Source organism: Tenrec ecaudatus, chromosome 11, assembly GCF_050624435.1.
Source record: "Tenrec ecaudatus isolate mTenEca1 chromosome 11, mTenEca1.hap1, whole genome shotgun sequence".
Taxonomy (NCBI): domain Eukaryota; kingdom Metazoa; phylum Chordata; class Mammalia; order Afrosoricida; family Tenrecidae; genus Tenrec; species Tenrec ecaudatus.
The window spans coordinates 107,017,550-107,034,333 of NC_134540.1; the positions used below are offsets into that span (position 1 = coordinate 107,017,550).

General features: G+C 41.1%; 1 protein-coding gene across 1 annotated transcript in view; it reads right to left on the reverse strand.

The window, feature by feature from the left end:
- IPO5 (importin 5) overlaps window positions 1-16,784 on the reverse strand; it is a 40,055-nt gene that overhangs the window by 10,178 nt on the left and 13,093 nt on the right. Inside the window, exons 4-15 of the mRNA XM_075563478.1 lie at window positions 16,305-16,407; window positions 14,973-15,069; window positions 14,655-14,759; window positions 9,883-10,005; window positions 9,668-9,788; window positions 8,151-8,238; window positions 6,821-6,927; window positions 3,880-4,004; window positions 3,702-3,791; window positions 3,437-3,610; window positions 2,021-2,239; window positions 1,145-1,228 (exon numbers count right to left, since the gene is read on the reverse strand). Coding sequence (XP_075419593.1) covers window positions 1,145-1,228; window positions 2,021-2,239; window positions 3,437-3,610; window positions 3,702-3,791; window positions 3,880-4,004; window positions 6,821-6,927; window positions 8,151-8,238; window positions 9,668-9,788; window positions 9,883-10,005; window positions 14,655-14,759; window positions 14,973-15,069; window positions 16,305-16,407 — 1,436 coding nt within the window. The remainder of the gene's footprint in view (window positions 1-1,144; window positions 1,229-2,020; window positions 2,240-3,436; window positions 3,611-3,701; window positions 3,792-3,879; window positions 4,005-6,820; window positions 6,928-8,150; window positions 8,239-9,667; window positions 9,789-9,882; window positions 10,006-14,654; window positions 14,760-14,972; window positions 15,070-16,304; window positions 16,408-16,784) is intronic.

The following is a 16,784-nucleotide window of genomic DNA, read 5'->3' on the forward strand; positions in this document are numbered from 1 at the left end:
CAGGTAAGTCTGTCAGTTCCTGGACAGAGATTTTCAAATTTTTTGTCTTTGGATCCCTATTACCCAGGATTCCATTCGTTAAACAACACCCAAGAAACACTACACTCCTTTCTCTCCTTTTACCATCCTCTTTCAAGGTTACCGACGCCTCCTCTCTACGATGAGCAGCTTGATTTGTAGTCACATGAACCATCTTCCCCCATCATGCACAACGAAACGAGCTGTGCATGGTTTTTATACTCTATTCCATCCTGCTCACTCTCTTTACCCACTGCAGCGATGGTAAACAATGATCATGTGGCACTGGATTGGGACGAGAGTCGGGAGTTCTATCCCACCACTGGCTCCTGGTGGGGCAGGTGAGGCCCCTGCTTCTGTAAAGCTCCACACAACCCTGGGAGCCCTACATAGGGGTTGCTAGGAGGTCAAACGAACTCAGTGGCAGTGAGCTGGGTAGGTGTAAAATAAAAACGTGATTCTATAATAACTTATTGAGTGCCTGCAATGACAGGATTCGGGAAAGCTAGAGATTATGACAGACATCCATGATGCTATTACAAGCAATGTTATCAGTGTCTACCAGAGACTTTCAAAATCAGTAATGGTAACGACATACTGTCTAGATTTCAAAGATGTTCAGATGATAAGAGCATTTCTAACATGAAATAGGACAGGGAGTGGAAGAGAGAACTCAAAGATTCCAGTTTGGGCACAAGTGAAGATGGGACCATCATATTCTGTATTTCTTCTCTTTTGATAGAGGAGGGAGGCCAACCAAGTTGCAGTCAATGGGTCTGGCCACATCCAGAGACGCTCAGTGATGGTTGGAGACACAACTCTTGGAATTCTGAAGTCATGACTGTGGATGACACAGTTTAAGAAGACTGAGAAGGCACGTGGCCTTAAGGCAGAGGCTTCAGAGGACGAGAGTTGAAAAAAACAGAGTAAAGAGTAGAAACAGCACGGGCTGAGAAAAGCGGCATGAGAACTAGAAGGACAACCAGGGCAGGTGTTTGGGACATCCCTGTTTGATATCATTCAGAAACCTACATAGTCCTGTGTGATTGTTTGTTTGGAGCACATTTAGGCACGTGATGGGAAACTCACAGGCGGATGGGCGGACAACAGGCTCAAGCCACTTTACCTGCGGGTCATCGTCGTCCATGTCACTGAAGTCTGTCTGGGTCTTCAACAGCAACTGCATCACATCAGATGCATCTTGCATGAACTAAAAGAAAATGGGAATATTTTCATTGCCAATATTACTTTTGTGTGTAAGAGAAAAGAGCCATGTCACCACTCCTTAGTTCTGTCTCTTATTTAGTCACAAAGCTTTCAAAAGGAACACAAAGAAAAAAATAAGACACACATAAAGCTAATATTTTCCCCACATGGACCACAAACTCACAGATAAAACTAATCTATTAAAAATTTCTAATCTACACTGCAATGGATTTCATGTTCTTCTAGAAAAATATTGGCAGAGTTCTGTGTTCCACAAAGACAAGCTGAAGCACCAACGTAAGACTGACCCTGGCTTTGGAGACCAGACAGGGAAGTTCCGCCTGATAGGTCTCAGGGCTGGGATGAGAGGGACGTCTTTTGGTTTGGGTTTGCTTTGACAACTGAGATGGTACCCAGGAAGAAAAATCCTTACCACCCAGTGGTTCTTGCTAATTATTTTCTCAAGAGTTGCTTGAATATACGTTTTTCTCTTAGGACACACCTGATGTTTTCTGGATTAAGCAGAAAAGAATTGGCAAGCTCCTGAGCAAATATTTACACAGGTCAACATTAAGCCCATACAGGCTCTAGGTCACCCAGTAGGTAGATGACATGTGGTAGGAGAGCTTTTCAAAAACACAACTGAGCTGAGAGGACACCTTAATACTGATGGCAAGTAAGGAGGAAAGGTAATTATTTATGTATACAGTTGGGAGTAACATGTGAGTAGGGAGCTGATGAAGGAAAAATTATGCTCCACAAATCACACAATTTCAAGGAGCGACACACCACTTACCTTTTCTTTCCCCACAGCCAGCCCAATGAGGCTGATGCATTCGATAGTTTTCCCTCTCAGAAGTCTGAGTTCCTTTTGAACGGCATTCTCAACAATGTGTTTCAGTGAGGGCATAAAAATGTCGTAGTAAGGGACAAACTTTTCTTCTGCAGTATCTGCAACCGAGGCAATGGATGTCACAACTTGTTCCAACACTAACTTGGTGCCTTTCTGAATCAACTAGAAAGAAGACAAATAGAATAAATCACTCGAGTGAAAAATGGGAAGAAATATTCATTTCTGAAGCAATGGTAGTATCTGAGGCAGTGTAACCTGCCGCTCAGTACAACGATCACACTAGACGTGAGCTAACCCCGCACAGTCCCTATACGCTCTTCTAGAATAGCAAACCAAGATCACCGCCCCCCTCCCCCCGAAGCCCAAGAGGAAAGACTGTAAGTTCTAGAACAGATCTCTATTAAAGTGATTGGTGTGAAACTGTTTAGAAGTCGGATTTCTTTCTTCTGTTAAGTGTTGCTCCTTCATTTTTTTTTAACTTCAAAGTATAGTTCTGAGCAGTTCCTTACCTGTCCCCTAAATGTGTCCTTCTGTCAAGCTCAATGTTTTAACTCTTACCCATATTTTACTCACACGGTCCCTGCTTTGCAGACACACTGGGCTCACTCTGGCTACACCACCGTTCCCATGCCCACACACGTCATCTAGCTACTCTTTTCAAACGGCACCTCTCAAACTATCGAGTGTCTTACACTGAGGTAGCCAACCTTTATTTAAAAATCTTTACAAATTTAAAGTAAACAGGAACTTCCTTTCCCAGCACCTCTATTTCCGTTACTCAGGACAGATTGGCAAGTATTTTCACCCCTTCTTAGTTCATTTTTAAAAATCAAACTGGCAGGAAAAGAAGTGACTATTTTCTGTAAAATGTCTTCTAAAACCACTTTTACTCAGCCCCACTATTGCCAGCAAAAGCCCTGGACAGTGACCATATGAGAGTCCACAGAGAAAGCAATAAAGGTAACGGAGCATTTCCTCGAACTTTTGGAAGCCCTCTCACAGATGGCTACGCCCCGGCAGCCTTCTGCTACTGTGCATGCTCCACACAAGGCTCCAGGGGAATCTCCTACCACAGTATTTCCCATGCCACTTAAAAACACAACAAAACCCAAATGATATTTCAAAATTTAAACAAATCAGTTAAATAATTGCTGTCTTAATCTTTAAGCAATCATATACTAATGTTATCTCATATTTCATTTTTCCCAATTCCAGAAACTAGGCCATGCTCTTAGCCAGCCTATATCCTCTACTCAGAATGCGATGGGATTCCATCTGACTCTAGCCTTTCTATTCTCCATGGCCACCCTCATGTCTTTCATTCAACAGTCTCATTACGAAACAGACTGGAGCACTTACCTCTTGAAGTTTAAGTACCATGATAGAATGCAGATGCTTCACCAAATTATCTAGATAGGGGATCAATAGTGACTTGGGGCAGTCTTCAGTAAAATTAATGAGGGCGGCTGCAGCATGGGCCTGCACACGTTGATTGCCTTGGTCTTCCATAGTCTGCAGCAGAGCTGCTATTACCTGGAAAACAAAACCAGACATCCAGATTTTGAAATGCCCACCCCACCAACATCTTAAAAGCCCGACTGTCGCTGAAGGACTTGGTACTTGCCTTTTCATGGAATTTCTTCTGGAAGCCAGGTGCAAAATCTGTAGCCATCTGTCCGACAGCATTACAGGCTGCATACCTTACTCTTGGATGCTGGAATAGATTTCTGTGTATTAATAAAGGCCATGTCCCCATAGGATTTGTGGCAATAATTATGAATCACATAGGAACTGGTACTTACAGGATCCTGAAGAAAAAGCAAAACAAAATTTACTATCTCATTTAGAATTCCTTCCATTTGCTGGTGGCACCCTTCGCCAATGGCAGATAAGGCCATCAACCCTGCGTGCCGATATTTCCAGTCAGCTAGAGAAAAGCACACATATATGAATAGCAGCTAGAGGACATTTCTTTCTGTAAAATAAAAAGAATTTGTTAAGCACATGTATTACGTAGAATACGGATGTTTGCAAGTGCCTCACCAGATTATTCCACCCTAACAGCTAGAGTGCTGATGTCACGCCAGCACACCCAGCCCAAAGGTTAAGAGGCAACATGGAAGGTCAAAGCTCACCAGTGTTCATGATCATTATAAATGTTCTAAATTGATCTACAAACAGTATCTACCACGACAACAGTATCTACATCGTTCGCAGTGGCTCCAACAAATTGGAGAAATGGACAGAATGAACAAATGCCACTGGTGACAGCCAAGTAATTAACCCCAGATTCACGTCAAGATACTTGGTTCATCTGTGCCACATACTGCCGTGCATAGAGAATATGGAGCTACTTGGTTTAGCTTTTGTGAAATAAAAAGGTGCTGCTTGTAAAGACTGAATAACATTATAGAAGACAACTGATGAACCACAACTAGTCTAATGTCAATGCCATCTGCTCTTCAGTTAATGGATTTACTGCACTGCTTCCCCTAGGTTGCTCTGATGAGCTTGCAGAACACAGCAGAAAGCAAGGCACAGCGGGTCACAGTCATGCTACAACACTTGTTCTTCTCACTCTCATCCTGAGGGAGCAAAGAACCTTCTCAGAGATGACCAGCGTGAAACCCAAGAGACGACAGGAGAATCCAGATGTTCAGATGAGGCAGCAACACTATCTGTACAAGTGCTACAGCTGTCACTGTTCTCATGACCTGTTTTGATGTGACGAAATAGTTGATTCCTAAATATGTAGTAATCTACTGTCATTTTTAGATACATATTCCAAATTTTCCTCCTTCTTAATTTCTAATGTAACCAGAGCTGTAAGAGTCCCCGATAAAATGATTAAAAAAGAGTAGCTGAAAGTTTGTGTTCAATATTAAAATGTTTTGATAAAGATTTATAATTGATAAATTATTCAATGGATCATTATGCGAAAATTTACCAGCTGAGAAACAATGACCCCAGAAACTGATACAGCCCTTTGCTTACTGGACCTAGTAATGTTCATTATTTTTAATAAAAGTACATGTTTTTAATTAAGAGTGGTTTATGTAGACATATGTTCTCTTTTAGAGTCAAAGAGATTACATGGGGCAAAAACTAGAATATTGCAGGTAATATGATATTAATTACTATAAAATTTCACACAATGTATGTATTTTCTGCCATTGCTAAAGCACTTTTTATATACATTAAATTAATCCCTTGTGCTTAACCATCAATTCTGGTTGTAGAGCAAACACAGTTTTCTTAATTCACAGGCTAGGTAATCAAGGGAAAGATTTGCTCAAATTCATACACTGAATAATAAAAAAACCTTACATTGAGAATTGATGGCCATTTATAAAAAGTCTTCTGCAAACCATGAAGCATGTTGTAGAAGGAACTTAAAACTGAATTCATCAACTGCCAATCAGCACGCAGCACTACACCAGAGTCTATTGGAAAGCAGGGTGAGCCAATGGACAGAGGCTGACAGCTGGTGGGTCTTGTACAGCTGTCAAGTCTCGACTTAGGGGCAATACCTAGTGTTTCTGAAACAGAAAGTCTACGGGGCAATCAGCCTTATCTTTCTCTTTGGACCGGCTGGTGGACCTGAACCGCCAGCTTTGCAGTCAACAGTACACCAGAACTGCCTTGTAGCTCTTGCAGATGAGGCGAGACTTAAGAGTCTATTATCTTTGGGAAAAGACCTTTAAAACACTTAGGGGTAAGAAGAAACCGTTAAAAAAAAACAAAAAACCCCACGCCTTTTCATCAAAAATAAGGATCTTAAAGGATTAAGAAGGAACTAGGATAAATCCTACGAATCACGGTTATGAATAATCACGTTGCTCCAAAGTTGGCTGTCCGCTATCCATTAAATAACTTCATGATCCTAGCTCAATGGCTGGACCTGCTTCAGGTTTGTTTCCAGATATTGACTCGCGCTGTAAGTATTCACACCTATAAGCTTGGATTTCTGTGAAGTTTACATCAGTACTATCTAGAATAATGATAATACATTAACATTTAGTGGGAGTCATGAAAAGCTACGAGGCCCTTAAAAACACACCATGTGTGTGGTAGGAAATACACAACGGAGTAAAAGCTTTCCATAGATGTGGTTTATTTGCGTGGTACATTTATACCGTATAAATGCATATATGATACCAGAGGAAAGTCTCAATGAATTGCCAACAATATTCAAAACATTTTAATATTGAACACAGAAATTTTCAGCTACTCATTTTTAAAAATCATTTTATTGGGGGCTCTTACAGCTCTTATAACAAAGTATAAATCTTTGAAGGGCATCAGTTTATAGACTACTGCATTTGGACTTGAAAATAGTAACCTTGCAAACAGAACACAAATAAAATATGTATCTATCAGCAACTTTTGATACTGACAAAGTTACAGGCATAAAGGGTAGCAATTTACTAGACAAATATTGCTTAAAATACAGAATGACTTCTATTCTGAAAACCGGGATACTGTATTAGATTCTATATATTAAAAAAATTAAAACAAAAAAAGAGAATCAAGTATGTTAATATTACATAAGGAGTCAGAGGGAGGTATCTTAATAAAATAAAAATGTAAATATTTTAGATTAGAAAGTCAATCTAAAGTTTCCTGGATCTTTTCTATACACTGAAGTCAAACCTAGGTATGGAAAATTGATTATTAGTACTAGGGAGGATTCAGAAAGCCTTATTCCATTCTTCTAGCATTTGCAGGGTAAACGTAACTTACGATTCTGGAGCATCTGCATAATGTGTTCCTTGATCATTGGGAGAACAAGTTTTCCACCGAGCCCACAAGCCATCCGGTCTAAAGCACTCTCACCAGCAACTGCATTGCTAGACAAACAAAATGTGGCACTAACCTATTTTAACTTTCAACAACACACAAACATTATTAAACATGGTATCAAACTAAATTTGGGGGAAAATGTATAGATCAGGTAGTCTTTCAAAAAATGTGGTTTTGAAGTTGTGAGGTATTATTAACTCTAGTTAATCTCCCAACCCTTTCCAAGGCCCTTATATGCTTCCCTATCCTCAGGTTCTGGATCCCTGGATTCACCCAACTTAGACCAAGGGCGTGGGGGCTACAGTCAAATCCTAAGGAGCAGGCTCACTCTGCCCGAAAGGGTCCCTTATGAGTCAAAATTGACTTGATGGCAGAAGTGGGCGACTGTTAACAATGAATGAGGCATCTTTGTAACCTCCTATCTGTTACAGAACAGGAAATATTCACTGGAATATCTTCATTTTAAGTAGGATGGTAGCATAGCATACTGAGAAGAGTGAGCTGTATTAAGATGTTATGTAACCACAGCCAAATCAATCCTCACGCTCTACTTCCGTACTCTATATGCATAGTGTGCTTACAGCAACACTGACAATGAAAATAACAGCGGGGACCTTACCCTCCACATGCATGCATATGTAGATCACCCTTACTACACAGCAAACAAGAGGGTTTAGTTTAATTTCCCATAGGAACCAGTACTTTCTAAGGTCTTAAGTCTAAACAAATATGACTTTGCCACCACTGTATCCTCCTATCCTAAAGTTAAAGTATATTATTATGCTGGTAAACTATGGTATTGTGCTGGGAATTTTGCTGAAATAACTATTCTAAGTGAGGAATATACAGAAAGGTTTTTATCTTAATAATGGTTCTTCATATTTATCTTAAGACTTTTAGACTAAAAATCTTAAAGAAATTTGGGGTTAAGCCTAGACACAAACGGTAACTTCTATTTGCTACATTTATGCCAGTTTTTTTCTAGAGATAAAACATTCTCTGTTGCCCTGGGTATCTTTCCTAATGATAAAACATAGTTTTATGTATTACCTACTTACCATAAATGTATGCTATAATTTTTATTAAATGTATGCAAATTTTACTAATACATGCTATGCTTAAGAAATAAAATACAATAAAAAAATCTATACAGAAATGCATGAATAGAAGGTTAAACTTAGTTTAACTTAGGTATGAAGAATGCACTAGTGGACAGGGACGGGGAAAAACACACCCAAACTCTCCTTTGCACCCAACAGAAGAGAAATACCTGTCAAAGTCGTCATCTTCTAGTTCATCAGCGTTTGCCCAGTCCTCATCCTCTTCCAGATCAACCATCATGGCTAACATCTGAGGAACTAAATTAAATGGTTACTTCATTATTTTGTTAACATCACCATTTACAAACAAAAAAGATGATTTAGACAAGAACACCCCAAAACAAAAAACCACACACGTACTGTTTGGTGCTGTCCAGTTGGTTCTAACCCAGAGTGACCACATACACCAAAGAATAAAACACTGCCCAGTCCTGTGCCAGACTCACAATTTGGCTGTCAATTCATCTCACTAAGGGGCTTCCTTTGTCACTATTTTACCAAGCATGATGTACTTCTCCCGGAACTGGCCCCTTCTGATGCCACATCCAAAGTCAGTTAGACAACTGCTGACATCTGCTTCCAAGGAGGATTTTGGCTCTTCTTACAGATAGATGTTTGTTCTTTTGACATTCCATAGCACACTCAATATTCTTTACAAATACCATTGTCCAAAAGCATCAATTCTTTGTTCTCCCCGAATCACTGGATTTTTAATGTATCACTTTACTGGGAGCTCTAACAGAGATCCCAACCTTCCACAGTTCAATCACATCAAGCAGTAGAGTACAACTGCCACAACAAGCAGTTTCAAAACATGTTCTGGTTTCTTGAAATACCTCCCCCACCTTATCACTTAGGAACCCATATTATTGTATTTCCTATAACAGTTCCCCCCACCCCATATCTTACATAACCCAGTAGATCCATATGGTTTTTATTAGCTTTACCTCATTAAGCAGGTTAATTTGCATATGTTAATTTACATATTTAAGTCTTCAGGTATATGAAAGTCATGATAGATAATCCTTTAGGAACAGTATCATGAGAAATGGTTCCCTGAGGGTATGGGAAGAGAGGCAGAGGGCACAGGGCAGTGATAGCTGTCTGCGTACGACGGTCCGTTTTTGGCATGTAAAGGGGAAGAAAATACAGCAGTCGTTTGGGACAGGGCCGTCTTACTCCTCAAAGGAGCACCTCTTGCTTTCTAATACTTTTGCAACCTTGGACGTCACCCACCGCAGTATATGTTGTTGGGTTTCTTAATTGCTGTTTTCATGACAACTACAATTTTTCCCCCATTTTCACAACAAATTCTTAACAACATCACACAAGCTGAGAATCCCACAATACTTAATTGTGCTCATGTGGAACCAGAACAATGATTCATCTTCGTAGCTGTTTCTTCTCGCTCCGAGTTGTGTCACACCAGCAAATGCAAGTCCTGAGCGCTTCACTTGGTCTTTGCACTTCGAGGAGCCAACAACGCTCCCCTAGCCTTACTTCTGAGTCCTTGGGAGAGAGATGAGGCTGTTTGCTCCTTAAGTCTCAGGAACCCTACGCAGCGTCCCTGTGCGTCGAAACTGGTTAAATGGAACCTTGGTGGCACCTTGGCTAAGTACTCTGCTAACGAAAGGGTCAGGGGTCCACTGCTTGAACATGCAAATTACCGTCAAGAACGCGTACTCACTAGTCTGTGCAATGATGTTGGTATGTTTCCTTAACATGGCAGCTGCAGTCTCAGAGAGGGTCACAATCACTTCAAGGGCAAGTTGCCGTTGCATATTGTTGAGGTTAGTGTCTCCACATAACTACCAAGAGAAGCATGCAGACATATACATGGGATGATAAAGATGCTTCACTAAAAACAGCAAACAGAACACCTATCAGGAGGCGCTCCTTTACCTTCAGGCTTAGCTGCAGAGTTGCTTCTAAATGAGGACGCAGATACTTCGGAACAGTATCGGCGATCTCCACCAGGGATTTTAGGACCGAGTCATCATTCTGGTAGCACGAGTCATTCACAGCCTGCACAGGATGAAACAGAAGCAACTAGTCTGCTACAGCTGCCCCCAAGGTGCTCAAGGGCCCACTGCGATGTCTCATTAGTCAAAACATTTTAAAGAGCTAGACGGAATTTTAAGCTGAATAATTTAGCAATCTACAGTATGCAAATGTTCCAGCCATCTTTTCTTTCAACTAATGTTAAGAAAAAACACACAAAAATAAAGATGGCGATTTTAAACTGTAAGTGGTGAAATAAAAACCAGAGCAAAGCTTAGGGAATTCTTTTGCACAACTCTAGGGAAACCTTTTCCTTCACCCATTCTATCTTATACACTGGTCAATACCAAATACTAAAACGGATTCCGTGTGCTCATTACCAATTTTCTCTCTCAGCAATATTAAATTTGGCCACTATGGTATACAGTGTGCATCCATTTATCTACCACTGCTTACAGACAAGACACACATTTGTTCTGGATAAAACTTTCACTCATATTATTAATATTATCTAAAAATCCTGAGAAATAGTCCCTGCTGTCAGAATTGAAACTCAAGATTTGAGGAACTCACGCAACAGCATGGACCCAAGGTGGAGTCAACTATTATGGACCTTCTAGCCGTAACTCCCTCTGTGACGCATTTACCATTCTGGACGATGTGCCTGTGGCTATGACCGCATTCAAGGAGCTGGTTCTCTCTTCCCAGGACTAGGGTGGGGGCTCAGGTCAGATATTAACATTAGTAGCAGGTGTGAACCAAGCCAGGCCCTTTTGTTTCCTTGGAGGTGTCTTTAAACTCTACTACAGGGTGTGACTCAGGACATCAACCTGCATTTTCTTTGGGGCTATGGTCTGCTGAGACAACCACACCTACATCAAAGAGTCGGCTGGGACACAGTGAGAAATCTGAGGGCCGTTGGGCAAGCAGTGGCTTCTAAAACCAGATGTATCAAAGAGTATAGAGTAGAGACGCAGTGCTGGACTCTAGGGGGACTTCTCACCTGGCCTGTGCAACTGTGGGACAGAGCACGCCAGGGGCAAGATGGCTGAGAGGGAGCACTAGACCCTTGGCTGCTGGATGGGGAGTGGACCTGCCATAGACCAACAATTGTATGCCTACCACGTGCTGACCCTGACTGTGGTAACTTATTAGCCCTCTTAAAGGTGAGCAGTCACTGTTGGTAGACAGGAGTGGAGTGTGGCATCCTGTCTGATGGCTGCCTCTTGACAACAAAGCAGGCAGGGGGTCAGATGTGCCCAGCTCCAATGGCCATTTACCACAGGAACAGATCATGTTTTGTCCCGCACCTAAAATAGCCTTTCAAGTTGACAGCAAGGTGAGAAGTTTCTAAGAAGTTCTGCTCATTTCTTTTTAGCATCTCTTAGGAACCTTCAATTTTAGTTCCTCTAAGTTGTTTCTAACCCAGGGGCCCTTCAACATGGGTGCTACTTGATTTTAACAATTACAGGGTGAACAATGAACAGCAATTCCAGATTCTGCATAGTCCTGCACCACCTATGACCACTACTGCGGGACATGTGTAAAATGATTGCCTGGTTACATGTCTGCTCCCAGGTGCCCCCACCCCAATGTAACTAATAGTGAAGAATCAATGTATATTATGTCTTGTCCAGAACATGACCATTCCAGAAAACCACACTGCCAACAGCTAGTGTCTCTATGGCTTAACGTGACAACGACACATTTTTATTAGCCCACATAGAATTGTTATCAATCACATAAAACCACTTAGCCCACATACCTGTCAGGCAATATTAAGGAAATGCATATCATTTATTTCTTTTGTATTAACATTACATACTGACATCAAAAGAAAAAGAAAACTGTACATGCAGATGGGAGCAAGATGGGAGATATAGTCTCAGAAACTCAGGGAGGCAGTCCTACCCTTTCTTAGAAGAGGGTTACCCTCCCCCTCAAAAAAATAATTTCAAAGGACAGCATTGAATCTGCAGCTCCGGGAAAGGGACATATCTGATGGGAGCACAAGGGAGCAGATGAAGGAAAAGGAAAGAGTGGAGCACATCTTGGCCCACCACGACTTGAGGATGATGTTCCGATTAGAGCAGCCAGTCCACAGAAGACCACGTGACTGGCCCCACTATGAGACATGATGTCCCTCACTGACCTATAGCCCTACAGGGGACAATATCAGAGATAGTGTGGAATTGTACCTGATCTGATCCCACCACACCGAGGCAAAACACTAAGGGGGTGCAACAGAACAGCAGGGAATGGAGCAGTGAGGTCCCCAGGGAATGGTGAAGATGGACTTTGGGGCCAGGGCATGGTGCCCCCACAGACTGGACTGGAAAACACTCCTAAAGGCCAACAAACGATCCTTGAACTAACTACAAGCCTTACTTCCTTGTGTTTTTTGTTGTTGTATATGGTGCTTGATTTTGCTGTCTTGTTTTTGTGCATGTTATTATCTGGGCAGGTCTGTCTAAGTAAGATAGGCTGGTGGAGAAAACAACGGGACCGACAGTTTCGTGGGTACATGGGACAGGAGAAGGTGGGGGGGAAAGTAGTGATGTTAACAAACCCAGGACAAGGGAACAACAAGTGATCCGAACCGTGGTGAGGAGGGTGTGGGAGGCCTGGTTGAACATGAGCATGATAGTAGGACAGGAGGAAAGCCAAAGGAAATAGAGGAAAGAGCTGGGAGGCAAAGGATATTTATAGAGGTCTAGATAAAGACATGTACATATGCAAATATATTTATATATGAGGATGGGGAAATAGATCTATGTGCATATATTTATAGGTTTAGTATTAAGATAGCAGCAGAAGGACATTGGGCCTCTACTCAAGTACTCCCCTCAATGCAAGAATGCTTTCTTCTATTAAATTGGCATTCTATGATGCTCACCTTCCCAACACAACCGCTGAAGACAAAGTGGGTGAATAAGCAAATGTGGTGAAGAAAGCTGATGGTGTCCGGCTAGCAAAAGATATAGCACCTGGGGTCTTAAAGGCTTGCAGGTAAACAAGCAGCCATCTAGCTCTGAAGCAACAAGACCCACATGGAAGAAGCACACCAGTCTGTGCGATAACGAGGTGCCGAAGGGATCAGTTATCAGGCATCATCAGAACAAAAAATCTTACCATAGTGCATAAGGTGGGAAAGTACAGAGGAGCTTACAGGGGGAGACGAGATAGTCAAGGTGTGATGTAGCACCAATGAAGAATACAGCTCTCCTCCAGTTCCTAAATGCTTCCTCTCCCCCACTATCATGATCCAAATTCTATCTTACAAATCTGGCTAGACCAGAAGATGTACAATGGTACAGATAGGAACTGGAAACACAGGGAATCCAGGGTGGATGATCCCTTTAGGACCAGTGGTGAGAGTGGCAATACTGGGAGGGTAGAGGGAGGGTGGGTTGGAAAGAGGGAACTGATTACAATGTTCTATATATAACCTCCTCCCTGGGGGACGGACAACAGAAAAGTGGGTTTAGGGTGACGTGGGACAGGGCAGGATATGACAAAATAATTTATAAATTATCAAGGGCTCATGAGGGAGAGAAAAATGAGGACCTGATGCCAAGGGCTTAAGTGGAGAGCAAATGCTTTGAAAATGATGAGGGCCATGAATGTACAAATATGCTTTACATAACTGATGTATGTATGGATTGTGATAAGCATTGTATGTGCCCCTAATAAAACGATTAAAAAAAAAGAGGGTTGTCATGAGTTGGAATCGACTCATTGGCAGTTTAGTTTTTGAATACCCACAGGCACTGCCATGGAGAGGATTCTGACTCACAGAAACACTGCAGGGCAGAGTAGAATTGTTTACAGGGCTTCTGAGTTTGTATCTCTTTATGGGGGCAGAACATCTTTCTCCACCATTTCCACAGTACATGGGAAATTACCAAATACTTTTTAAAGAGAGGGTTTGGGTTCTGGAAAAAATTGAGAATCATGTTTTTCTCTTATGCAACATTACCCTCGCTTCTTATACAAAGGTATCCTAAAAATAGCAACATATTCTTAGGGTCTAACAGAATGAATTTACTATAAACCATTTATTTTACAACAAAAACCACTAACAACTGTGTTAAAGAACAACTCTAGTCTGATTTGGGTTTCAATTGCTACTCGACCACCTACCAACACTATGACCTGGATTCTCTTGTCCTAGGTTTGCCTAATTCTAGGTTGGCATTAAATCTTCCTAAGTTATTTGGTTGCTTTAAGGCAAATAATCTCTGTAATTAAATATTTAATAAACTCGATGTAAGCATATGCAATTGCTTACATAATCAAAGGCTTTATAGAAAATTCCTAAAAGTCTAACATAGATATTTGAAAAAATTAAGATTAAGTCCTTTCTGGAGCAACACATGGCAGCTCAACGTGGACATGAATTTGTTTTGTGCACTGCTGCACCCCTAGACAGCCTTGGCGGCGTACTGGTTCCATGTGGGGCTGCACCCCCCGGAGACTGTGACATTCTCAGAAACCCACAGGGCCCGGATGGCAGTGAGCTTGGTTTGGGTACTCCTAGAGTAATGTCGGCAGATGGAAGTTAGTTAGCAAATTAGTCTCCTAAAGAACTCAATAAAAACAAAATGAAACTACACACGCGAAGAAAATAGTAAAGATATATACTACATCAAATCTACGTTGTATTTTCTTACCTGTAAAAATCCGGGTAGTAAGTCTGCAAAATGTTTGAACAGAGCAACATTATGTTCATTTGCAAGTATAAACGCAGCTGTAGCTCTAGCAGATAATGTCCTGATCTACAATGAAAAGAATTTTAAAAATGTGAACGATTTATTTGCTTGGTTACAAATTCAAGTTACCTCACTCAAGTGGAAATTTTTCTTTTATCTGAGAAAAATTATTTATAGATGAAAGTATAAAAGTAAAGCGATATCATACGTACATTTATTTCAGAAGTTACACATTACATTCAATTAGGTGTTTATCTTAATAAAATTGAAATGATTTACCGATGGATGTTCCTGATCTTGCATACATTGAACTAACATCCGTTTGATGACGTCTAAATAGTGTTGTTGCTGATTCCCAAAAATTCCAGGAAAGTTCCTAGAAAATGATCCAAGGCACTTTTTAGAAAACATTTTATCTTGGTGATGTGTGGCCTAGAATTTCTGCTGGAATGCTTGCCTAACGGGGAAACCACCTGCCTAGCCTCAGTCCATCGGCCCCCTTTTGAGTGGAGTGAACACACGTCCTGGAGAAGATTAGGCTGTGAGGAAAAGCGGTCTCCTCTGCTCTCCAGCCCAACTCCATGAGTTGCCGTCATTGTTATGGCACAGTCAGAAGGTAACCAGGAGTGCAGAATGTGGAAAGAGCAACCCCACTGGGTTTCCGTGGTTAACTGCAGAAACCACACTGGCAATCTGCTCCAAGCACCAGCCACCCACACAATCCAAGCTGCGTTCTACTTTAAATTGAAAAATCGAACTGGTTAAGTAGCGTAGTTTCAATGTAACCAACTAACCTTGACTAATGATAGGAACAAGATATACTTGACCACTGAAACAGAAAATGGTGTAATGTCCATGCTCATTCCTCTTTGATGCTCATTTGAAAAATGTGTATGATTCTGAGAAAGCTTCTATATACACAAGTATACTAATTATTCTTTAAATGCTGTAGAAGCAACTATGGTAGGTAATACAAAGGTCAAAAAGTATTTAAATGTAAATTGTTCCATTCTAAACCAAGAAAACGGTTTTAAAATATAGACTAGAGATACTCAAGTATAAACTGAGTTTTTTCAGCACATTTCTAATGCAGTTTTTGTGGTAAAATTAGGTGCCCTGGCGGATATTCAGGTCGGCTTATACTCGAGTATATGCAGGAGGGTTTATAAGAAAATATGTTTTACTATAGCTTAATCATAGATAACCCAGAAAACCTGACAGAGATAACCAACATTCTCTTCTACTACACATTTCTATCTTTATGTGGTTTTCTAAAGGTTACATATGGCACTTTTAGTCCACCTCAAAATAAAGGAAAAGAAATCACCTAGAATTCCCACACTTCCATCAGAAAAAAACCCAAAAATTCAATCCCATATATCTTTCTACACACACACACACACACACACACACACACACACACACACACACACACACACACGTGAAATCAAAGCTTCCCAACCCTTAACCTAACTTCCAACAAAAATGCAAAAGTTTAAAAAAAGATATTAATCTAAACAAGTTAAATTAGGCTAAAGCAATCAATGGAAATGTACTTCAATTCAAGACCACATTTTTTTCAAAAAACAAAACATGGAGCAATGCACATACCAGAAAATGTGAAGGGCAGCTTCCCGCAGCCCCATATTTTGGGAGCTCACTGAATCAAAAAGAAACTTCAAGCCCTCAGGCCATTCGTTATTACCATCTTCATCTGAAAGTAAACCCAGGCAAAATGTGTACAGTAAGTAAAAGTTTCAAAGCATCAGAAAGATGATTTCTTTCACTCCATAAGCCCCATTCACAATATGCAGTGATAGCACGGGACAGAATTACTGGCTTTGAATAAGATTTCAATTTAAAAAGCCCTAAATATATCAGAGAACAAAAAAAATCCTATCGTTGTAAATGAGGGGGAGTGTGGAGTGGAGACCCAAAGCTCATCTGTAGGCCACTGGACATCCCCTTACAGAAGGGTGTTGGGGAGGAGACGAGCCAGTCAGGGTGCAGTGTAATAAGGATGAAACCTACACCTTTCCTCTGGTTCTCCAGCGTTCCTCCCCGCCCCCACCACCTCCACTATCATGATCC